The sequence below is a fragment of the Heptranchias perlo genome, chromosome 31 (assembly GCF_035084215.1).
Source record: "Heptranchias perlo isolate sHepPer1 chromosome 31, sHepPer1.hap1, whole genome shotgun sequence".
Classification (NCBI taxonomy): Eukaryota; Metazoa; Chordata; class Chondrichthyes; order Hexanchiformes; family Hexanchidae; genus Heptranchias; species Heptranchias perlo.
In genome coordinates, this window is record NC_090355.1 from 31,352,998 (window position 1) to 31,378,777 (window position 25,780).

General features: G+C 41.2%; 1 protein-coding gene across 1 annotated transcript in view; it reads right to left on the reverse strand.

Moving 5' to 3' along the window:
• qsox2 (quiescin Q6 sulfhydryl oxidase 2) overlaps positions 1 to 25,780 on the reverse strand; it is an 88,599-nt gene that overhangs the window by 13,352 nt on the left and 49,467 nt on the right. Inside the window, exons 9-10 of the mRNA XM_067969882.1 lie at positions 15,301 to 15,423; positions 12,841 to 12,991 (exon numbers count right to left, since the gene is read on the reverse strand). Coding sequence (XP_067825983.1) covers positions 12,841 to 12,991; positions 15,301 to 15,423 — 274 coding nt within the window. The remainder of the gene's footprint in view (positions 1 to 12,840; positions 12,992 to 15,300; positions 15,424 to 25,780) is intronic.

Consider the following 25,780-nt stretch of genomic DNA (forward strand, 5'->3'; position numbering starts at 1 on the left):
CACTGAAGCCATCTAGTAAATAAAGGTAGGTTATTACTCTTTACAAAAGAATAGGAACAATTAATATACAAAATATTTTTTGTGGCTGAAAGGATGTGAAGAGCTCAATTTACAGCAAGCACCAAAGGTAAGCTCTTTCCTTGGCCAATAAAAGTCTAGGAGATTTTAAAAAATATATAGGAAATGGCTGCTCTCCAATTTAGATTACATTAAAAACTCACTGAAGGCTGTGCATAGGCCCTAAATTCTGGAATTCCCTCCCTAAACCTCTTCACCTCTCTACCTCCTTTAAGACGCTCCTTAAAACCTGTCTCTTTGACCACCTATCCTAATAGCTCCTTATGTGGCTCGGTGGCAATTTTTGTTTGATAACGCTATGAAGCACCTTGGGAAGTTTTACTACGTTAAAGGCGCTATATAAATGCAAGTTGTTGTGTCATTTCCTTATGTGATCTGTGCATTCAACATCAGGATACTTTTCTGATAAGTGAGCTCATTTCGTTCACACAATTACATCATCTGCAAAACCAAATTGATCTCTTTGGTCACATTGCCCCAAAGACTGATTAAAGCTTCCTCAGGTGACGTTCAAGACCTCGTCTAGATTCACTGCCCGCACAGTTTTCTCCAGAGGGGGTCGAGAGTCAGGCAACCTGCTTCGAGGACTCTGCCAAAGAGTTCTTCAAATCAGCAGTGTTGAAATGGGAGGATAGGGATAGCACGTGACTTGGTCTCAGTTTCCTTCCCTTCATCTGTAGGGAAGGGTCTATCCTTCTCTTGGCCACACAATTGAGATCTGAACCAAATCATGCAGGAGAACTTGCAGGTCACGTCCTACCACTGTCTCTAAATTTTTGACTTTTAATTTGGTCAAATAACAGTACAAAAGGAGGAAATGATTTGGATTTCCTTGGGCCTAATTCCACTTTGATTTCAGCATTTTTTTGTAGCTGTTACGAAAAGTTGAATAAAGTTAGCTGCAAGAGGATTCTCTCCCTTCCTAGTTCAACTGGTAGCACTCTTGCCTCTGGGTCAGAAGATCGTGGGTTTGAGTCCCACACTAGGATTGGAGCTTACTCAGGGCTGACGCACCAACAAAGTACTGAGGGAGTGCTACATTGTTGGAGGTGTATCTTTCAGACGAGGCATTAAAACAGAGGCTGCATCTACCTGTTACAGATCCCATAGCACTATTTGAAGAGCAGGGAGTTTTCCTGATATCCTGGACCACATTCCTCTTTCAACCAAAAAGACAGGTTAACTCACCATTCAATATCCCTGCTGGTGTAGAATAGCTGTTACATTTGCTTACAAAATAGTCACTGCCCTTCAAATATAACTCATCATTTTAAGTGCTTTGGGACATTTCAATGTGATATGGCACTACATAAATGCAAGCATTATTCCCCCTCAAAAACAACAGTCATTGGAAATTGTTGCTGTACAACTACAACTCTGGTGAACAATTATAAGGAATGTTTTGTGTAAAATGCTATTAGCTTTCATTTGTTTATGGTTAAAGTCAACACAAATAATATTTGGCAAAACAAATGAAAAAAAAACACTTGAACACAATCAAAAATGGAACAGTTTGAAAAATGAGACTAATCGCTTCCAAGCAGGTGAAATTTCAAAAACACCAGACTTACAAAACCAACCATGCCATATCATTGGAAACTCTATCCGTTAATTGGAAAATGTTATACTGCAGCTCCTAGTAACAGACTCAAATAGCTTTTGAATTAATCCAGAGAGCTGGTAGCAGAGCCTAAAGTATAGCACTAACCTTAGAAAAGCTTAGTGTAATCCACATTCCCATGTCAAGTTACTTTTGAATAAGGAAAACATAGCGTTTTACAATTTCAGGAAAGGGCATCAACTTGGGAAAGGACGAGCCAAACAAAAACAAGCGTGCTTCTTTGTAAAGTTAATTGAGGAACACAAAAGATTCCTTAGAATTATATTTTACCTATTTTGTCCCAATTTACTCATTTCTTTTCAAGGAACTTATATATCACCCAAGAAGTCATTCTTCATGTGAGGCCAGAGTTTCACCAGGTTATTTGACGAGCAAGAGCCATTACAGTTAGGACCCTCTCTCTTTTCCAGTCACCCCCAACAACTTGTTCCCAAGTAATTGACGACAATTTCCATAAGCAGACTTCATGAGCTACACACTGCACTTTTATTCTCTGCCATGTTTGAGTTGCCATTGCTCTGCTCTAAATGGTCCCTGGTTTCATCAAGCTGCTTACTGGAAAATAAACGGAATGTCCAGCACTTCCTCCAGTCACACTGGAAAGCAGACAAATCACACCGCCAGGCCATTTTACACAGGAGATCTACTCATGGCAGAGTACCCAGCCCCTGCCCTTGTAACCAAGGTGTTGACATGACTAGCCCAGTTAAGCTTGTGGTCAATGGTGACCCCGCCAAGATGTTGATGGTGGGGGACTAAACAACAATGGTACCATTGAAAATCAGGGGGAGGTAATCGGGCTTTCTCTTGTTGGCGATGGTCATTATCTGGCATTTATGTGACACCACTATTACCTGCCACTTGGCAGCCCAAGTACGGATGTTGTCCAAGTTCTTTGGAAAGCCATCATGGGCTGCTTCATTATTGGATGCATTGTGAATGGAGCTGAACATTGTGGGATCATCAGTGAATAGTCCCTCTCCTGACTTTACGATTGATGAAGCAGCAAAAGACATTTGGGCCAAGAACACTTCTCTGAGGAACTCCTACAGCGATATCCAAGGGCTATGATGATTCACATCTTAGCAAATTAATTATAAATAGCTTTCCATCTAATGTATCTCCTAATTTCCTCATGCTTTCCCTCATGCATTTCAACCAGAATATATGAATACATGGATCACAATAAAAATTACACCTCCATCTTTCAAGCTATATAGGTTGGCACTTCAAACACGATCGGCCATCTGATCTGCACAGAGTATCAGTGCCCATCTTCCAGACCTGGGCATATATTTGGACCCTGGAAGTGTCTTCTGGGCTATTTACAGCTTCATCTCCCCCCACTTTATGCTTTCAGATCCTACCTTCTCCCCCTCATTGTTCCCACAACTCCATTCCCTCTAATGTATCTCCTAATTTCCTCCCACATCCAGCCACTCAATCCCACACCCAGACTCATTCTCTACACTCTCAGTGCCTTCAACCCCTCTCTGGCTGCCACAGACCCCAGTTCCCTCATTTTTCCCATAGCCCTGACATTCTGAGGCTTCCCAGTCTTCACAATTCCTCCTTCAAAGTTCCCACATTCTAAACTCTCCTTCCCACTCCAAGTTCTATTCTACTCCCCAAATGCTCCGTGACCTCACACTACTCTCAAACCCCAGTCTTCCTAACTCTTCCCCCATCTCCACGAGTGCTGCTAGAGTCCCACCACCTCTAAAGTCCTTCCAGGCTCCAGACTGCAAATATAGAGTGTTCTGACAACTCGCTCCCCACACTTATTCCCAGGTCCCCCTCCTGCTCCAACTCCAAACCCCTCTTGTCCCTCCTGGTCTGACACAACAGTCCATTTCAGCACAACTCTTCAATAGCCCTGGTAGATGTCAATACCCATCTCAGAGATGAGCTTCCGACCACACATCCGTTCCATCACCAAGACCGCCGACTTCCACCTCCGTAACATCGCCCATCTCCGCCCCTGCTTCAACTCATCTGCTGCTGAAACTCCCATCCATGCCTATGTTACCTCCAAATTGGACTATTCCAATGGTCTCCTGGCTAGCCTCCCATCTTCCACCCTCCATAAACTTGAGCTCACCCAAAACTCTGCTGCCCATATCCTAACTTACACCAAGTCCCGTTCTCCCATCACCCCTTTGCTCCCTGACCTACATTAGCTCCCAGTTCGGGAACGCCTCGATTTTAAAATTCTCATCCTTGTTTTCAAATTCTTCCATGGCCTTGCCCCTCCCTATCTCTGTAACCTCCTCCAGCCCTGCAACCCGCCAAGATCTCTGCGTTCCTCCAATTCTAGCCTTTTGTGCATCACCGATTTTCATCGCTCCACCATTGGCGGCCGTGCCTTCAGCTGTCTGGGCCCTAAGCTCCGGAATTCCCTCCCTAAACCTCTCCTCCTTTAAGACGCTCTTTAAAAGCTTTTGGTCATCTGTCCTATTACCTCCTCACGTGGTTCGTTGTGAAATTTTGTTTGATAATCACTCCTGTGAAGCATCTTGGGACTTTTTACTACGTTAAAGGCGCTATATAAATGCAAGTTGTTGTTGGATACTTAAGCCTTAACCAAGGTAAAAGATAGATATTGACAACATCAGTAAAGGAATATATGTCAGAAGCACGGAGATACTAGAGACATACAAGAGGAGTCAGAGCGGAAAAGTTATTTAAAGACCGTGAGAAAATCAGAGAAAAGTGTACAAGAGAGAGAAAGAGAGGGAGAGAGATTGGAAAATTGGAGGGAGAGGAAAGACAACAAAAATTGACACAAAAAGGATTAGAATGGGAAAAACAGATTTACTTTTGCTCTGAGCAAAGTCCATAAGACCATAAGAGATAGGAGCAGGAGTAGGCCATTCGGCCCCTCAAGCCTGCTCTGCATTTAATGAGATCATGGCTGATCTGATTTTTACCTCAACTCCACTTTCCCGCCCTTTCCCCATATCCTTTGACTCCCTTGCTGATCAAAAATTTATCTAACTCAACCTTGAATGTATTCCATGACTCAGCCTCCACAGCTTTTTGGGGTAAAGAATTCCAAAGAATTAGTGAGCAAAATCCTCAGAGAAATCATTAAGACTGTGAAAGTAAACACATCGTTTGATTTGAATAAAGCACCAAAGACAAAGTAAAACATGAACTGCAACTTCTTGAAGTAATTTTCCTAAAAAGTCCTAAACACCACAGTCAGCCAATTTTGTTTAAGCTAAAATTAATAGATTTATTTACAAGTAAGATAGTATACAGAAGCAATTAATTCTCAGCCATCAATTTAAAGTACAGACTCACACTCTCAATTGTTTCAAAACAGGAAAGAAATGGTCTGAAATTCTTTTTGTTCTTTTCAGGGGCTACTGACCAAGTCTCTAATGGATGGTCCTTGGGAGGGGACTATGGGACCTGTATTGTGCGTAAGGTGTTTGCTACTAAAATTGATAAACCCACAAAACTTGATTGCGGTTCTCATGATGCAGATACAGTGAACCTCCCTTAGATATAGGAAGAGCTGGATATACTCAGCAGGTAGAAATAGAGTTCAAAAAGGGAACATTGAGAGATAGACCATGTAAAGGGAGGGGTGAAAATTTGAAGCAAAATCTTGCTTCCACCCTTATCTGGAGCAGTGATGTCCAATGGATATTGCTGACTAGCCACAGGCCTGACCAGGATGATTCCGTTGTAGCCACATGCATTAATTTTAGTAGAAAACACCTTACGCGCAATACAGGTAAATATACTTCACATGTCCCTATTTACTTAACAAACATCTACCACCATTCAGTAATTGAGGAAGTAAAGCACTGAACAATCAAAAGACACTTGCACACCCTGCTTTTTGCCATACCATTTTATCAAATGCAGAAAAAGGATAAAGTTCACATGCACATGCCGTGTGAATGAGTATTGAGATCATGTGCCCAATGATGGGGTCTCATTTTTTAATTTACTAATCAGAAATGTAATTAGACACATCTGGATTCCCAATTACATGTGGCTTGTGGCTAGTGTACTGGACAACTCTGATCTAATGAATTTTATGAACTTTGCTTCAAATTTCCATCCCTCCCATATCTTTATGTGGTCCATCTATGAATCTTCCCTTCCTGGATTTTTCTACCTCTGTCTCTGGGGATAGGCAGTCCACTGCCATCTATTACAAGTCCACTGACTCCCACAACTACCTGGATTATACTTCTGCCCACACCAGCTTTTGTAGGGACTCCATTTCCATCTCCCAGTTTCTCTGCCTCATCAGCTCTGATGAATCCACCTTCCACACCAGAACTTCAGAAACGTTCTCTCCCCTCAGCGGAGGATTCCCCTCCACCGTGATTGACAGGGCGCTTGACCAAGTGCATTCCATTTCCCCGTGCGTTTGCCCTCACCCCTTTCCCCCCCGCTCTCAGAACCCCTAGTCATCGCCTTTCACTCCTCCAGCCTCCACATTCGACAGATCATCTTCTACCATTTCCTCCACCTCAATGTTATTCTATCACCAAATACATCTCTTTCTCCACCCCCCACAGCATTCCGAAGGGACCTTACCCTCCGTGACATCCTCTTTCACTCTTCCATCAGCCCTACCACCTGATCTCCTTCACCTGGCACTTTCCCATACAAGCAAAGGAGATGCCTATTCACCTCCTCTCCCTCACCACTGTCCAGGATCCCAAACACTCCTCCTGTGAGAGATAGCAATTTACAGATAATTCCTCCAACCTAGTACACTGTATTCGCTTCTCACGGTTTGGTCTCCTCTACAGTAGGGAAACCAAATGTATTTTAGGTGATCGCTTTGCCGAACAGCTCTGTTCTGTCTGCAAGTGCGATCCTGAGCTCCTTGTGGCTTGCCACTTCAATTCTCTATCCCACTCCCAAACTCACCTCAGCTTTTGGCCTTCTCCAATGGATCTCAACACACGCTTGAGGAACAGCATCCCATCTTTCGACTAGGCACTTTGCAGTCCTCTGGCCGTAACAGTGACTAACAACTTCTGACCTGAACTATAGCTCCCATTGTCTCTCTGGCAGTAGGTGTTGGCAATGTGGAACGGGTGGGCCAGCGTTTCCTGGGATGGGGAAATGGGTGGTACTTTTGGTGGGGGTCCCCCTGTCAGAACACAACTGGTGAGGTGATTTGCACCCTCGATGTCAACCTGCTTTTGTACCAGACTCCCGGGCCACTGGAGCCAAGTTTCCCTTTCTACCCATCACCCTTTAGCTATGCATACGCTCTGTGCCATGTACATTTCTTTCATTTCTCTCATTCTGCCTCCTTTTGTCTCCTGCTGATATCACTTCTGCCATTAAACTATCTCCTGTTCTCCACTCAAGCTCTTCACAGTGTGTGTGGTGTATGCGCGTGCCTGTTTTTCCCCCTCCCCTTCATTCTATTCCTTTCCTGCGGAAGGGAATTAAGAATTGAAACATCGACTGACCTCTTTCTCCACAGATGCTGCCTGACCTGCTGAGTATTTCCAGGTTTTTCTGTTTTTGTTTTCAATTTCCAGCATCTGCAGTATTTTGCTTCTTGTGCTCCCTCAGAGATGGGCTCGCTAAACCCAATTTGCTCTCCGATGATCTGTGTGCTGAAATATGTTCATGTGTGATTTTGTTGCCTACCTCCTCCCAATTATGAACCATCCCCTCACTCAGAGATCATACTGAACAGCACAATCTTTCTCTAGATCCATACATATATACATGGATAAGTGTTGTGTCTAACGTGTTCATCACGCAGACAAAATATCCATCGTAAAGGAAAATTGTAAGTGACATAAATTTCACAGGAAGCAAACAAAAAGCACTTGCTCCATGGTTTGGATAATTCAATCAACTTCTGACTTATCTTCAGCAATGCCAAAGGGCACCTGCTAGTTTTTTTTTATATAAATGTTTTGAGAATACACGTCACACTTAGTGTCAAAAGTATATAAAAAAAAGGAAAGGCAGTCACTTTATGCTGCTTTTATTTTTTTTGATAAGCACTTTCCAATCTACAAACTTCTCTCATCAAACAGCAATTAAACTTGAGTATTTAGTGATTAGCCCGTGGCCAGAAAAAGGGACGGGTCAGTTTAAAAACAGCTCCACTTAGTACCAGAATAATATATTGTGCATTACATGGTATAACATTCCTGTCGTTCTATAACCAGCACATCACCCGACTTACCATAATGACCATCACTACCACAGGAAACATACTAGTTTAGGCAGAGGATAGAAATGGTCTTTAAAATACTCAGTGCAGGAATGGGCAACCCTACTCTCTGATGCTGGTGTGGGGGGGAAAAGGATAGCGATGAAGAGATATATCACACCAGCGCGGCAGGGAGTTATTGCGGCAGTGGAGATAGAGCTGTACCCCACAACTGCCTAGGCTACACATGACATGGAACGGTCCGACACAGCCCCTGGCTGTAAAATGTGTAAAAATATTTCCTTCTCTGACACGAATACTTCATGCCTTGAATGGCACAAAATGTCAGAAATGGGGATGCATTTAAAAAAAAAAACATTTTCTGTTCAGTAAAAATCCATTTACTAAAATAACTAGCATAGAGGGTAGAAATGTAAAAATTATATCCATCTCAATAACTTTGTCCAAAATAAAACAAAAATGCACAGCAGGTTGATCACCATCCAAGAGAAAAAGATCGACATTTTAAGTTCAACTCCATCAGAACCTTTTTCTTGTTCAGATGCTGATCGACCTGCTGCAATTTACAGCATTCATGGTTTTTCTATTTACCTCTAATGCAGACCAAGATATTAATTTATATTTGGTTTACTTACCACCTTCATTTAAACATCTCATTGTAATCTTGGCACTACAAATGACTCAATGAGGTTTATTATTTTATACAACCATTTGTAAAATAGTTGGTGTTTTAAAAAAGCACATGCAAATAAATTGCATAATGCACGTTACATAATCTTAGCATTGCAAGTCATAATACAATAGCCTCTGTTTTACCAGCATAAAGCATATTTAGTCATAGGCCTAACATCTTATTTGGACTTTTTTTTTTGTCAGCTAAGAGATGGTTCTATACTTGATTAAAACACACCACGTTTCAACATGTAATCCTCCTAACCTTGTCCTTGCGGCTACTACCCCTAACCTCTTCAATTTAATTTATCCTAATCTTTAAAGTGGACAACAACCTAAACCTACCTGCAGTGCAGGATTAAAGGATCTTCACTGGTTACACTAGTTGATATGGATAAGTAATAAGGAGCAAAATTTCTACACATAATCCAGCTGTCTTAGCTGACCCAATTCTTCAAATAGCATAATAAGAGTAACTCGTGATCTGATTCATCTCATTAGTGTACGAATGTCAAAGACCAGCTGGTGTAAGGAAGTAAACATAGAAAATAGGAGCAAGAGTGGGCCACTCGGCCCTTCGAGCCTGCTCTGCCTTTCAATATGATCATGGCTGATCCTCTATCTCAATACCATATTCCTGCTCTCTCCCCATACCCCTTGATGCCTTCTGTGTCTAGAAATCTATCTATCTATCTCCTTAAATATATTCAGCGACTTGGCCTCCAAAGCCTTCTGTGGTAGAGAAAAGGGTAAATTACTATTTTCCAATTTTCTCTCCACCTCCCCAAAGGAAATTCATGTACAGTTCCACAGATACCTGCAGCCTCAACCAATTGATAATTCTTTATGCGCGAGTTTTGACTGAGTGTTTACCATAGGCCAAAGCCAATCCTGACCTCACCTTGTATTTTCCATCAGGGGCCATCGGTTCAGGAATAAACAACCAGCTGATTTTTCCCCTCACTAGCCCAGGGACACTAGGACAATCGCAGCCACGGCTACTGTGATCAGCCAACTCAGCACAAATCAAAGACGAAACATGGGATAGAGCTTCCGATGCTATGTTGCTCCATACTGCACCAAGTAACAAAAGAGAATGAAGATAGGGATAGGGTCACTAAGGGATGAGCAAGATAAACGCACAGATACTGAAATGGCAGGCATACTGAATAGATACTTTGTTTCAGTTTTCACTGAAAAGGAAATGACACTAGTATAAGAAATCGAAAGGGATGCAACAAGCTAGGATTGAATGAAAAGACGTGCCAGGCAAACTTGAGGACAAAATCCCGGGTACAGATTGATTGCACCCACGGATATTTAAAGAAACTAGGGAAGAACGAGGCACGAGTATCCATACATAAAAGTTCAATAAAGAAAAGGAATAGTGCCAGAGGACTGGCGGATAGCAAATGTTATTCCTATCTACAAAAAGGGATGACAGGACTAATCCAGGGAACTATAGACCAGTTAGCTTAATGTTAATGGAAGGAAAGATTCTAGAATCTGCGCTAAAAAGATGAGATAACAAAACATTTAGAGACACAGAATATAATTTTAAAAAATCAGTATGGATTTTGAAAAGGAAGGTCATGTTTAACTGTCCTCATTGAATTCTTTGAAGCAGTAACAGATAAGGCCAATGTTGTGGTATACATGGCCTTCTAGAAAGCATTTGATAAGGTGCCACATAAGAGACTTATGACAAAAGTCAGGGGCCAGGTAGCAGAATGGATTGAAAGACGGCTACAATACAGAAAACAGAGGGTAGGAGTTAAGAGAAGTTTCTCAGACTGGCAGTAGTTAGAAAGTGGTGTCCCGCAGGGATCTGTACAGAGACCACTGTTGGAATTTGAGGTATGGTGTTGAGATTTGCAGATGGGGTATATTTAATATGTAGAAGATTGCAACAAAATACCGTAAAACATAACCAGGCTTGTAAAATGGGAGGATAAATGGCAAAGGAAATTCAATAGATCAAAGTGTGAGATGGTTCATTTATCAATTAGAAGGTAAGGAACTAAATGGGGTAGAGGAGCAGAGAGATCTGGGAACACAGGTACATTAATACTAAAAGCAGTAACATAGGAATAGGAATAGGCCATTTAGCCCTTAGAGCCTGTTCTGCCATTCAACGAGATCATGGCTGATCTGTGACCTAACTCCATGTATCCGCCTTAACCAAAGGTATTAAGGGATGTGGAGCTAACAAAAATCTATCAACCAACCTCAAATTGATAAGGCCATAGAGAGTGTAAATGAAGTTCAGGGGTTCATTTCTAAAGGAATGGAATATAAAAGCAGCAAGCAAATGTTAAATTTATATACAACTTTAGCTGGACCACACTTGAGTACTGTCTGTAGTTCTGGTCACCATACTACAAAAAGGATATTGAAGCACTGGAGAAAGTGCCGAAAAGATTTTCAAGGATGTTACCAGAATTAAGAGGATGCGACTATCTGGAAAAGAGATGAGAGATCAGATAGAGTTCTTTCAAATTATGAAGGGCAGATGTCGAGAAACTGTATCCACTTGTGGGTGAGTCCAGAGCAAGGGGGTATAAATATAAGATGTCACTAACAGATCAAAAAGAATTTAAGAGGAATTTATTTACACAGTGGTGAGAATGTGGAACCCACTGCCACATGGAGTGGTCAAAGCAGATAGCATTGACACATTTATGGGGAGGTTTGATGCGTACAAGAGGGAGAAGGGAATAGAGGGACATGGGGGCAAGGTGGGATGAGGTAATTAGAGGGGGAGGAGTGGAGTATAAACACCAGCATAGACCAGTTGGGCTAAAAGGCCAGTTTCTGTGCTGTAGATTCTATGTAATTTACCCTCTAGTCCATCAGGGATTCACATTCTAGCATCCTGAAAAAATATTTCTGGAGATTTTAAATGAAGTATTGTTTTCTTTCTTAAAACTTAGAAACAAGCTCGACTTGTGGCAGTCCAGCAGGTCTCATTTCCCGTGTCCTTTTCCAATTCCACATGATCTGCTGGATATGGACCAACTCACCAACATGGATGTTATTCTGAAGTCACAAAACAACTGCTACTTACACTCTCGCTGTTGTTGTACGGTTATACATCAGTTCTAAAAAAGGTACTATTTTAAGAAATGGAGCGAGAACCCAAGCCAATGATACCTGATTACTCTCCAAAATTGTGCTTTGCACTACCTAAACCATGGTAAGTTTTTAAGCAAATTCTTTATGTTAAACCATCTGCTTTCTCAAGTGGATGTAAAAGATCCCTTGGCACTATTTCGAAGGACACCAGTGGAATTCTCCCCAGTGTCCTGGCCAATATTTCATCCCTCAGCCAACATAGCAAAAACAATTAATCTGGTCATTACCACATTGCCATTTGTGGGACCTTGCTGTACACAAATTAGCTGCCATGTTTCCTACATTACAACAATGACTACACTTCAAAAAGTAATTCATTGGTTGTAAAGTGCTTTGGGACATTCTGATGTTGTGAATGGCATTGTATAAATGCAAGTTCTTTCTTTCTCTTCCTTTTAAGTGCAAGTTCACTCTTCTTCCTGTAGTGTAATGCATAGGCGGGAGTCCCTATGTTACACTGTCAGCTACACTTCGCTGCAACTTGCACTTATCTGATCCACAATTCTGCGTTTGAGAGTTTGCACACCCGCGCAGAGCTCTGCTCCACCAGTGCATCTGCTTTCTCCCAGCATTAAAAACCCAACCCCATAAGTTGCCCATCTGGTCTAATGGGTTGGCCGAGCAAGTCTTAAAAGCAATGCTGGAGTTATGCTACACCCTTTGTGAAGCATAATGCTACAATGCGTGTCAGAAATGGCTTCTCTTTCACCCAAACCGGTGGAATAATGGCAGACAAACAATTTCCAGATCACAAACTACAGTCAAATCCTTAAGCAGTAAACAGATGGTAGGAATGCATTACACACCTGTGTACTTACACAAACACTGTTTTTAAAAATATATAGAAATCATCTCACTCTCTTTTCCTCCCCAACCCACCCCCCTCAAATTCTATGTTGGAGTGATCTTTAAACTACCAGCATGAATCTTCTTGACTGTCATCATAGCTTATGTTTCTTTTTTTTAAAAAAAAATGTTCAGTCTCACACACTATAGCAAGTCAATGATCAACTGGTTTATGATACGCATAAATATCAATACTATGTGTGTAAACATCCAAGGAAAACTGTCTCTATAATGTTCAGGTTGCCTGGCCATCAGCACCATTAACTTTTCAGACAGAAAATAAAGTAGCTTTGGAAAGAAATTATTTTACCAGGAATGACTTGCATTTCAGGACATGCCACAGCATGTACTGTCAAGGTATGAAAGAGTGTCCAGAGTGAGCATGGGTAACCTCTGTACTGGGGCTGGCTCCCCTGGCAGCTGACCCACTCTATACGATTTGTAAGAAACATTCCAGATATCTGCAAAAGAAGAATGCACAAATAAATACCTGAACAGCTTACTTGTACCTTAAATGGTGAAGGTATATCAAAAGACCTTCATCCCAGCATTTGAAGAAAAAAAAACATAATCTTGTGTTTTAGTAATTTCTTAAATTAACACCTAGAAAGCTAACCACCTGGCATTTGGTTTCCCAATAAATAGTTCTAAAAAAAAATGAATTCTTGGGATGTTTGCATCGCAGGTAAGGCTGGCATTTATTACCCATCTCCCTAGTTGCCCCCAGGTAGTGTTGGTGGACCACTTTCTTGAACCACTGCAATGATTTGGTACAACGGAGTGACTTGCTAGACCACTTCAGGGAGTAGTTAAGAGTCAACCACGTTGGTGTGGGACTGCAGTCACATATAGGCCAGACCGGGTAAGGACGGCAGGTTTCCTTCCCTAAGAGACATTAGTGAACCGGTTAGGTTCTTATGACAATCCGACAGCTTCATGGTCACTTTTTACTGATACCAGCTTTTTATTTCCAGATTACGCACTGCCTCAGTTTCCAGCATTGTGCATTACTCCACTGAAAACAAATGAGCAGCAAGGAAGTCTGGGAGCTAAGAGTGCAGGAATGTCACATTTTAACAGCCAGCATCAAAAGCTTTAAGATGGCAGCAATCCCAAAAGAGAGGCCAATTGCCATGTGGTAAATTGTAATGAAAAACAAAATTCATATAATACCAGGAGTATTTTTGTTTACAAAGATAAGATCACAATAGGAGTAAGGAGGTGGGGGGGGGGGGGAAAATGCAGTTTAAAAAAAAACCTTTAAAAATCTTTCAGTAACAGATGATTAGCCTGACAGACAGTCGGCAAACAGTTAGAGGGAGGTGATACTTAATGTTCCATCCTTACTCATTTTAGTCACCGTATAGTTTTAATAAGGGCTCTAGAAAGCCCCGTAGTAGCAGGTTTAAAAAAAATACCATGCTGCTAGCTTGGAAATTCACTTTAAGATTACAGAATCGTTGCTTAAATTGAATTCCCCAAGAAAAGCAGTGAACAGCAGACTTTTCACTTTGAACAACTAATGGGTCCCTTATTAAAGCCCTAATCTGTCCCACTATGAGTCTGCTACCTGTCAGCTGATTATGGAAGTGCACCGACAGTAATTCTGAGAAGCTCATGACCCAGGCTTGGCCTGTTATCCCCAATCGCAAAAAGACTGCTTGGGGAAGAAAGACATTTTGGAAGGCAGGCTAGAAGCACACCCCAATTACCTTTTTGCTCCCTCACTTTCTATACCTAATATCAGCATCATACACACCAGATATGGGGAAGCTTACTTTATCCTCTCCTGACACTGCCTTAACCTCAACTTAAAACAGCACCCCAGAATTTGTATTTCCACACCAGCCATCCATGTGACTGCAGTGATACTCAAGAACAGTCTCATGATTCAGTGCAGTCTCATCGTTTACATGACTGGAACTTCACTGCTCTGCTATCTATTTTTAAAAGTGGTCCAAAGCTAACACCACAGAGAAAAAAACAAAACAAATTAAGCGACAAAACGACAAAGACCTGAAATTTCGAATGGGAGATGAATGTAGAAAAGTATGTGGTTTGCAGGGATAGTGCACTGCATTGGGGGCTTGGATGTAAAATGAATGATGATCTCCTCCACTGACTGGTGTAAAGGTCAAATGTGAAATTAGCTTGGGCATTCTTAACTTGGTCCTTTGTTGAGTCCAAAGCGGTCAGAACCAATGCACGCAGCATCAAGGCCACAGAAGAGGACAATAAAGCGCCCTCTGTGGACTCCTGTAACTGTGGCAATATGACTGTGCACACCCAATGGAAAATTTCTTTATCATCCCTTGCTCACCCCTAAGTCATTTAAAGGTTTTTTTTTGTAGAATACCACATGGATTTGGATAGAAAAAAAAATCACCCTTACAACGACATCCATGACCAAGCAGAAACCATTAACAGATGGAAAGCAGTTTGCCTGTGGTCAATTAATTATCTTCAAATAAAAGTCTTTTCAGGAGACAGCGTTTTTCATTAAAACATTAGTTATAAATAAAACGACATATACAAAGCGGGGAGATAGAAAAATAATGAAGTGCACCCTTATAACGTGAATAAATGTAAAAAGTCACTGCTCCCCTCAGTCCACTGCAGGAAATAAAACCACAATTATCGAAGGAACTTTCTACCATACCTGCGCTACCTGCAGAATTTTCTCTTTTTGATAAGTTGCATATCAAAAGAAAAAAAATCTCTACTTGTAAAGAATGTAGGCAGCGCTTTCAGTCATGAGAGATACACTTACCATCATTTTGTTATTCACCAAATCTAGGATTGCATCGTAAGGGATTTTATCTAATGGAAGGCTCACCAGCCACTCCTGCAGCGTTTCCAGTAACTTCACTACTGGCTGCTGGCCGGGGAACAGCTGTCGAAAAATAAGAAAAAACTCATCAGACCAAACGCGGAGATCTTCCTACGAGCTAAAAATCAAAATAAGCTCCTCAAAATCTTTCTAACACAAGGCCAATGCATTAGGATACACGTCTCAATTTTAATTTTTTTTTGATTGGGTAGCAGGAATGACCTATTGAGAACGATATTCATTCCACTTTGTTAAAACATTGTAGATAATGCTCTTGGAAGCTACAAATTATTATAATATGTTGAGGTCATACCTGTCCTTTGATTGTGTAACAACTGTTAAGAGTAACTGAAAATTGAACCAATAACAGGCGACAGGGTTACTAATCGGAAAAATAGCTCAAAGTAACCCTTCATCTGAGGGGGCACTTGAAGTCCAATCAAAACTAAAGAAGCTGCCCGTACCAAATTTCTATTCAACAAATGCAACCAACAATTAGCCAAAGGAAATAGCAGCCTGTTACAATACCCATTTACTTTTTGATACCATCAGTGTACTTTATGAAGCCCAATCATTTATAATTCTAGGAAAACACAAACTTAAACTCACTCTCAAATGATGTCGCCAAAGTACACAGCCACAAACTTTGCATATATTTAGTATACAGTGTTGAAACAACTGATAAATTTATTAACAAATTGGTTAGGCATTAATTCTAATATTGTCTTCTTGTCTGTAGAATGTCATATGATCAGAGCTCTCATTTAATTCCACAAGAACCCCAAATATAAATGATTTTCTTTCCCCTCACAAAAATTAAGTTTTCCCTGCTTTAGATTATCCTCCACCAGGTGGCCACTGCCTTGGTTTCTCTCAATGGCACTAGAAGTACTGGTGCTCGATTCACTCTCTGCTCACCTCCCATTCATTGCAATGGCCAGGGCTGTGAATTCCTAATGTGAGGAAATAGCAGAAATGACCATTTGATAAACTTACATACCATGTGATAAATCATGTATTGTGGGCATCACTAGTGACTGGGACATTTTGGTTAAAAAAAATACTTTGAATGGGGAAATGCTGGGATTGTGGAAGAGCATAGGGATTTGGGGTTCAGGTGCAGAAGACATTAAGCGCAGCACCTCAAGTGGATACGGCCATTAAAAAGAGCTAATGGAATGTTTGGTTTTATAGCAAGAGGTATAGAAGATAAAAAAGTTGAGATATAATGTTGAATCTATACAGAACCTGAATAAGACCACAATTGGAGTAGTGTGCGCAGTTTTGAGCTCCATACTACAGGAATGATGTTGAGGCAATAGAGAGGGTATAACACAGATTCACTAGGATGCTGCCTGGTGTGAAAAATATAAATATGAAGAAACAATTGGAAAAATTGGGGCTGGTTTCTTTAGAACAGAGGAGACTACAGGATGTTTTGATTGAGGTGTTTAAAATTATGACGGGATGGAACAGAGTGGATATAAACAGACTGTTTCCAGTGGTTAAGGGATCTGGATGAGGGGGCAGAAATACAAGATTAAATACAAGAGATTTAGAAGAGACAGGAGAAATTACCTTTTTAAAAAAAAAGAGGGTTGAGAGGCTGTGGAATGTATTACTGGAGTTAGTGATTGAAGTAGAGACTATGTCAACATTTAAGAATGGGCTAGATAGGTGGTGCAGGGAAAAGGGAATAAACGGATATGGGATCAGGACTACTGCTCATGTGGAGGACAAACAGCAACGCAGTCTGTTTCCGTGTTCTAATTTCTATGTAATTATTAACCCACGACAATGGTAGACCACAATCCTACATTATTAAAAACAGTTTAGCTACAACAGATATTGCAAGTTATGACAAGAAATGCAAATAAAGTAAATACAAGCAGATAATTAATTTTAATCGTACTCACAGACAAGAAGTAAACAATCCTCAAATAAGATTTGAAGCTCATAGCAAGCTTCCCCCACCTTCAGAAGAGAAGAAGATTCTTAGGATAGAATCCTAAAAGGAAATCAGCCAATGTTGTGTGAACAACACACTGACCAAGAGCCAGATGAGAATCTCATTAGAGTCAAAGCTGAGGGTTATGCAAGTAACAGATGAAGAATGCTGTGTGGAGTAGGATAGTTCCTAAGTTATTGGGAGTACAGAAAGATCACTAAGAAAGGCAACTAGTCAAGAATGAATAATGTGGGATTTAAGATTAAATAATCATCTCCAAATTTCACTTCTGATACTTCTGGGGAAACAGGGAGAGCCTTTGCTCAGGAGATTAAAATGGGCAGAATCCATGATGGAGCTGAACGTACATGGGCTGTGGAAGGAGTGGGGTTGATGGATCAATTAAGTTTACTCATTCCATGCATTATGTTCTGAAACACATAAAAATCAAGTCTACCCCTTACGGTCCTACTCCTTGATCCCTCCCTCTACTCCCCAGAAACACACAGGACAAAAATCTACCTTGAGCTTTCTAAATACCAATAGCAGATGCTATGATTCATTACTCTATTAGATCTCCTTCTGTCACTGAGGCACATCTGCCAATTGTTGTAGCCAGTTTGTACTTCACAAGATTAACAAATAACATTTCAATTCGAAAGAGAGCCTTGCAAGCAATATAGTTTATTTGATTTGTGATCTTTTTGAAAGAATGGTATGCAATACCTTATTTGTGCCAAAACCTGGAAATCATAATCCAGGTTCAGCACTTAAATCCGTATGTGGATTAAGCAGAGCTGCCCCATGGTAACTACTGGGCAGAGCTGCAGTCATAGTTAAAGAAAAAAAAGTGTTGTACACATTCATTGCATACTGGATGTCAAGAGCCATGTTCACAAAGCAGGCATATTTGCAGCCTGTTGAATTCGGTATCATGCCAGTATAGAACAGTGCAGCATTGTGGACCAGTGTCATGGCAGCGGAAAATGCAGGTTCAACCTCCAGGTCACTGATTTCAGCCATATGATTGTTTTAGGATTGAGGGTTTGGGGAAAGAGCAGCATTGTTTCCTACATTACAACAGTGGCTACACTTCAAAAGTACTTCATTGACTGTAAAGCACTTTAGGACATTGGGCAAGGTATTTGAATGGGGGTCTTTCCCTACACCCCCTCCCCCCACCCAACCCCGGCACACCCCCACAGCCTTTCGACTGAAGAATGTCAACTCAAGAGATGAGACACACTGGGAGAAAACCATAAAAAGGGTACCGAAACAGTCTACAATTCCTTCACAAAAGAACCCATGTGGAACAGCCTCTTCAGAGAAGATCAGAAAAGGGGGAGGGGAGTTTACTGTATTCACCACACTTAAGCGCAGAGAAACCTAACATAATCCGTATTGTAATGAACAGAAACAAAACAATCACCAGCTTCAAATTTCTAAGCACTAATCAAGAAAGCTGAAAAAAAAACTAGGTTTCCAAACATTGAGCAACATAATTTCAAAAATTGTTGTCACAGCAGGCCAGCATTCTTTGCAATTTCATTTGACGATTTAAACCTGACATAATCTTGAAGGGTCTGGCATTATGGAAAAATATCCGTCTGAAAAACTCTAATCCCTGCTGTCAGTTAGAGGATCAAATCTGTAGATGTCCCGTTTTCCTTTAAGAAAGTGGAGTGTTAATCTGGCCATCACATTATCTCAGCCAACTGATGTCATTTAGTTGAAGGGCTATTAGGGAATAAAGGGGATTGCATTTATAAAGCCTCCAAAAAATATTATATATATATAAAAAATTCATCAACTTTAGAGGATCATGTGTACAGCAGAAAAGGAGGATAACGGAGAAAGAATTTTACTCAGTTGGCATTCTTCAATCCAGCAAATTATTCAGTCACATCAAATAGAAAAAAAATCTGAACACAACACATAACCTGATAAATTATTAAACAGCAAAAGAATAATCCTTTTGAGTGCCACTTTCTTCAGAGTATAGCTAGGATTTTTCTTGCAGGGTTGAGTGCTTGAGGGCACTTAGGGCTATTCCCAAGAGAACTGCCAAGCTACTGAAAAATATGCCACCTAGAGCAAAGACTTCTTCTAAACACAATATATTAAACATGCAAAAACTTGCTTGTACAACTGATGAATAAAATAATCATTTTAAAATTTGCGGACTTTTAGCTAACAATTTGGGGCTGGTCTGATCAGGCTGTGCATTAGAGCGCTGACTCATTGCACTAGAGTGACAACATATGGGTTCACAGCAGTGAGTCCCTGTATGACTGACTCCCCAAACTTTATCTCTGTTGCTGTGAGGGCAGTGCTGAACAGAGGGCAGGTGCTTCCCTGACTTGTGGGAGGGAGGATCATCTCTGGGCCACTCGTGCACTGCTGGAAGGTGAAGGTTCCAGAGCAGCAGAGGCTGTACAGCAGATTACCTGGCTGCTTACACACTCCCTCAGTTACAGTTGGTGCTTAAAAGAACATGCATTGATACAGCACCTTTCACGTCCTGTCCGAAAGCACTTTACAGCCAATTAAATACTTTTTTTGAAGTACAGTCACTGTTGTAGTGTGAGAAACGCGGAAGCCAATGTGTGCACAGTAAGCTCCCACACACAGCAATGTGATAATGACCAGATAATCTGTTTCAGTGATGTTGATTAGGTGGTTGTGGAAGGAATTGGGAGGAAATAGAGGCAATCAGGAGGAATCTTAACATGAGAATTAAAAACAGTAGTGAAGTGTTCATTTAACAATTACCGAACTGACTGAGCCAACACAAGGCCAGAATTGAGCTCATTTGCAACTACTGGGGGCGAGTCTTCATCGTGAGCCCTCGCTCCATAGGCAGAACTTAAAGCAACCTCTGCACTCTACCTCCCCGAACAATCTCCACGCTGAAACAGCTATCCAAGGCCTCAGCCAACACAATTCACAACAGTCTGCTACCAATTTTCACCATCGACGTGAATCATCACAGCTGCTACTGACAAAACTGTACTCAGAACTCATTTAAATATTGGTGGTTTGATGTGTCAATTATAGGGAACATATTACATTTGAGCCATTATTCGAGCTCTTTAATAGTTTATTTCCTTTACATTTGTTGCACACTTCGCAAATAGATATTGAAGTGACAATTGGCACATGTGTAACCAAATATTTTATGTCCTTTTAAGACATTTCATTACTAAAAGATGAATACCTAAACTTGTTTTTACCGTGCTTTTTACCATCTGCATACTAAATAAAAGGAGAATTTAAATACCAAATAAACAGAAAAAAAGCGCAAACTAAAAAAAGTCTCATCAAACTATATCATATGAATTTGGAAAGGCTTACAATCTTTCAAATTCAACTTCATAATATTAAGTGATTGGAAAATCCAAGTCTTAGGCAATAGATTTTTTTTTAAACCTCCATTTATTTTTTAGTCTATTTCCCCTCTCTATTCTCCTCTACAGGGATTACTCATTGCTACTTAGCCCCCTTTAACCAGAAGCCTGGACAAAGATCAGCGATGCTCCACAATCTGCCAGCAGGAAGCGTGCTAACAACACAAGCCAAGTACGTCAATTAATCCCAACCATGAAGCCCAAGGTTCTATGCCTCAGAACTACAAGAAACGCCATCTGGTGGCCTGACTGAACGCTCACAACTTGCTCCAAACTGGAGTAAGTGAATTTAACGGCCAGACAATTAGAGAGTTCAAATAGTGACCATCTGCTTGGGAAAACATGGGGTCAACCCTAACAAATCTGCAATTTTAAGTCTGCCTGTGGTGACAGCACAAGAGATAATTAATGCCCCCCTCCTCCTCCTTTTAAAATGACTGTATATGACCTAGATCTGACTGGATTAAAATATTTTTAAAAATCAGTTATGCTTTTTAAATCCTTCTTGTATATACATACATTTGCAAACTTCATTGGTAAATACATGATATAATTTAGCAGTCGAACATCTACACAGACCAACAGGCTTTTAGCGTAAACTTGTTAGACCAATTGGTTAAATAGATAAATCTTTGCAATTACAGCTTTTAACTTTTATTTTTGAGGCAGTGCGATTAATAGCTTATATAAAGCTGAATGAACATTGAAGTATTTGAAATTTCGATAAATAATGATGTGGAGATGCCGGTGATGGACTGGGGTGGACAAGTGTAAGGAGTCTTACAACACCAGGTTACAGTCCAACAGCTTTATTGGAATCACAAGCTTTTGGAGCTTTCCTCTTTCGTCAGGTGACTCAATAAAGCTGTTGGACTATAACCTGGTGTTGTAAGACTCCTTACACTCGATAAATAATAGCAGTGGTGCAGTGACGCGGGAAACTAAGCTGGGTGCACTATTCCCCGTTTCCCCCACGTCAATGCTGGGAGGTGCTGAGTCGAGGATTTCCACATCCTTATGGAGAAGGCAAGAAAAAAAATATACGAGAGTGCTGTAGGATGCAGACTTCATGCCTGTGATTCCCCCCAAATATTGAGCAACTGATCTTGGCTGCTTGGTGTTGGGAATTTCCTCACAGGTGGCCAAGTTCTTTCAATCTGAAGACTGGTCGCAGGCACTCTGATGGACCTCGAACGAAAAATTAAACTCCTGTTGCAGCAGTATTACTGGGAACAAAAACAAAAAGGCAGAAATCGCACCTCTCCAGAACCCTGCCCGCTCGGTACCCTGATGCAGCATCACGTGAGAAGGACAAGAGGCAGGAGAAGCAGACCTCAAAACAGGCACACCATAGATCTCGGCGCCCCTCCAATTATGGCCTCGAGCACATCACTGATTTTCATCGCTCCACCATTGGCGGCCATGCCTTCAGATGCTGAGGCCCCAAGCTCTGGAATTCCCTCCCGAAACCTCTCCACTGCACTCTCTTCCTTTGAAACGCTCCTTAAAACCTACCTTTTTGATCAAGTGCCCTAATATCTCCTTATGTGGCTCAGTGTCAAATTTTGTTTGAGAACGCTCCTGTAAAGCCCCATTAAAGGTGCTATATAAATGCAAGTTGTTGTTGTGCTAGAATGCAGAACATTAGATATAAATAACGTGACATAAACATTGAATTTTGCGGGGCAGCGATAAGTATATGGAGGCTATGGAATGGACACAGAAATATTAAAGTGTACATCGGCCTTTCTTTAAAACATTTTATTTTTTGCCTTTGTGCCATTATTGCCACCAATGAGTGTGTTGTTTTCTGTGGTCAGCACATTAGCATAGATTCAAGTATAGATTCTGATGTGTTTGGAAGAAGAGGAGAACCTACAGAGGGATGCTGGGCAGGTCAGGCTGCTTAGGAGATGCTTTGTGCCCACTAAGCGGTACCGACATACTGGCATCAGCAAAGAGACATTGAACATACTGCTCTTTGGCAGTCGATCAGTGCAGCAGGAGGCTCCACTTCTGAAAGGAAACTGGGATAGCAGACCCGATGGCACCAGTAAGATACATAAATGCCTGACTTACTGCAACATTGGATGCTTTCTTGGAAGCACCTCAGTCAAGTACGCCTTTCTTTCAGTAAGAATACTTGAAAGTAGGCATAACAGGGTGATTAACAGCCATCATGGCCCGAGTGGCTGCATCTGCCAAGATGTCACCAACCATTTCTGCACTCTGGTACACCTATATGGCAATAACCATGGCAACTGCTTTCTTAGGATCTGAGTCCGAATAGAGCCAGACGCAGAGCTGTGCCATCTGCTGCAAAACACCCCCAGCTACCATGCAGCACAGGGCCGACACAGCCAGTGACAGCTGTTGTGTCAGCCTCGGCTCAGTGATAGCACGCTCACCTCTGAGTCACAGGTTCATGGGTTCAAGCCCCACTCCAGGATTCTAGCACATAGTCTAGGCTGACACTTTAGTACAGTAATGAGGGAGTACTGCATTGTTGGAGTGGATGCATTTCGGATGAGACGATCACCTGAGAGGGCAGACAAGGCCTCAGTTTGACATAAAGGATCCCATGGTATTATGCAAAGAGCAGCAGGGGAGTTCTCCCAGTGTCCTGGCCAATATTTAACCCTCAACCAACATTACTAGAAAACAAGTTATCTGGTCATTTATCTCACTGCTGTTTGTGGCACCTTGCTGTGCACTAATTGGCTGCCGCGCTTCCTACATTCAACAGTAACTACACTTCTTCAGGACTTAATTGGCTGTAAAGCACTTTGGGATGTCCTGAGGTGGTGAAAAGGCTACCTAATTACAGGTTTGTTCTTTCTTTTCGGTTACCTGTTGCCTGAAACCTGATTGCAGCTCTTTGGAGGCCAGTTTTGATACGGACTTATGGGAACGATGCTCTGAAATGGCAGAAGGCAATCCTCCTCACAACCACCCCCACTTCAGCAGTCAAAACAGCGCCAGGTACTGGGCTACTCAGTCACTTACCTGCACACTCAGCTGTAGCGTGGGTTTCCTTCCCTTTCATTTGTTCCTGTTAGCCCGCTGCTCCATTAGCCTCAGTAAAGTCTGATAATGGATCGAAATGCCTGTCGAGATTCTTCAAAAGCTTTCATCACCCTATTGTGACACTCCCCCTTTTATTGTTCCTGTCCATTTAAATTTCACTTGCATGCATTTTCTTGTTCCCACCACAAGTGTACTCCTGACATCTGTCTGAATCTATATCCAAATGAGGTAATGAGCTGACTACAGAAAATTGGGCCCACTCAGCATCTGAGTCTGTCTAAACCTACCACCAGCCATTCTGACATAACACCAAAAGCAGATCTAGACTAGACTAAAGAATCTTCTGGAGAGCAGATCGAGAACAGCCTGATTAAATAAATGCTGAACCATATTTAAAGTCAAGTTGACTTAAGATTAATTACGATATCTCACTGTTATTGCCCTGATCCAGTTCGATCTCTCCCAATAACTGGCCCATAAAGAATTTGACAATTCGAGCCTTTTGTTCAAACACCCATGTAAATTACAGTGTAACCACCAACTACAATCCAATATTTAAAACGGGATAAGTTTTCAGTTTTGATTTGTTCAACAATTAGTATTTCTGCCCAATCAGTATCTGGATTCCCCACCCTAGCGCTGATTTTTTTTAAGGGGAATATGAAAAAGTCTTTAGAAATCATTTTGATCCAATACATTGGGATATCTTAAAAAGGCATGTGGAATTGATCTGATATTTATTGCATTCATTTAATTACATTACTGTGATGTGACCTAGTACTCTTTTTATTAAAATTTAGCCCTGCAAAAAAGAAAATCAATTTCAAATAAAGTAAGGCATATTAGTACAGCAGGATTTCCCAGAGACCCTTTTGCTTCTGGACTGGTAAATAAATACTAGCTTTTTGCATTTGCGTTATTTTGAGAAAACTTCCATGATTTTTTGTGATCTACTACCCAGTCACCCCTCCCCCTGCTGTGTTCTGTTCTGTTCCTCCTATGGCCCCACTCATCCCTGTTCAAAATCCAAGCTGACACTCCAGTGCAGTACTGAAGGAGTCCTCGTGGTCAGAGGTACCAACTTCTGGATGAGATGCTAACCAGACGTTTTATCTGCCTCTTCCAAATGGACAGCAAAGTCCCCTGGAATGACCTAAAGCGCAGTTTTCTCATTAAATTTCTCCCTCAACCAATATCATCAAAAACAGAGAGTCACTCATCATCTTTTTTTAGTTTGTTGAATCATGCTTTGTACAAAATGGCTTGTCATTATTGTCTACGTAACCATCACTTTACTTCAAAGCAATTCATGGTTTCCTTGTATGTGAACTCATATTTGTGAGATGTGGCAATGCACATTATGTTTAACCACTGAACACAGAATTCATTGCGCACTTCTTTTTGAGTTGGCTGGGGTGGGGGGGGGTGGCGGTGGGGGGGGAGCTGAAGTGCAGCTTTGTACTAAGAATTTATAATCTTGTTGCAAGTTAGTTTGTTTCCTCTCCCCTTTATTCTTGGGATTCATTCCCATGTAGCAACTCAAAATCAAGGATCCTTGAAGGCACAACACAGTTGAGCTTTTCTGACTGAGGAGGTGTCAAAAGCAGATACTAATATTTCCTGATTTTTGTAAGTAGTTCAAATTAATGTGCAGCTAACGGGCACATACTCAAAATGAGTATAGCTGCCTTTGTGTCAAACATGCCAAAGTGAAATCAGAACTTTGAATAAGGGCCGAAATTTTACTACTGCTTTCATCAACGCAAAGCAGTTTTGGGTGTGTATCAACGCAAAAGTAGCAGTATAACTCAGAAGACTATGGAAAACACTAGAACCCCGAGGTGGGAAAACCCTCTAGGCCAATCCATGCCAGATTTAGCTCCCAAAGAGCACTAAACCCACTTAGATCGAGCACCCTTCAAACAATCTTGCTTCTTTTCATTTCCAATTTCTTTAGTTGATATTTTCCTTACTTTACTAAAATACAATGCTAAATATCACAGAATGAAACACGTACACCTAGCTAGTTCTAACTAAA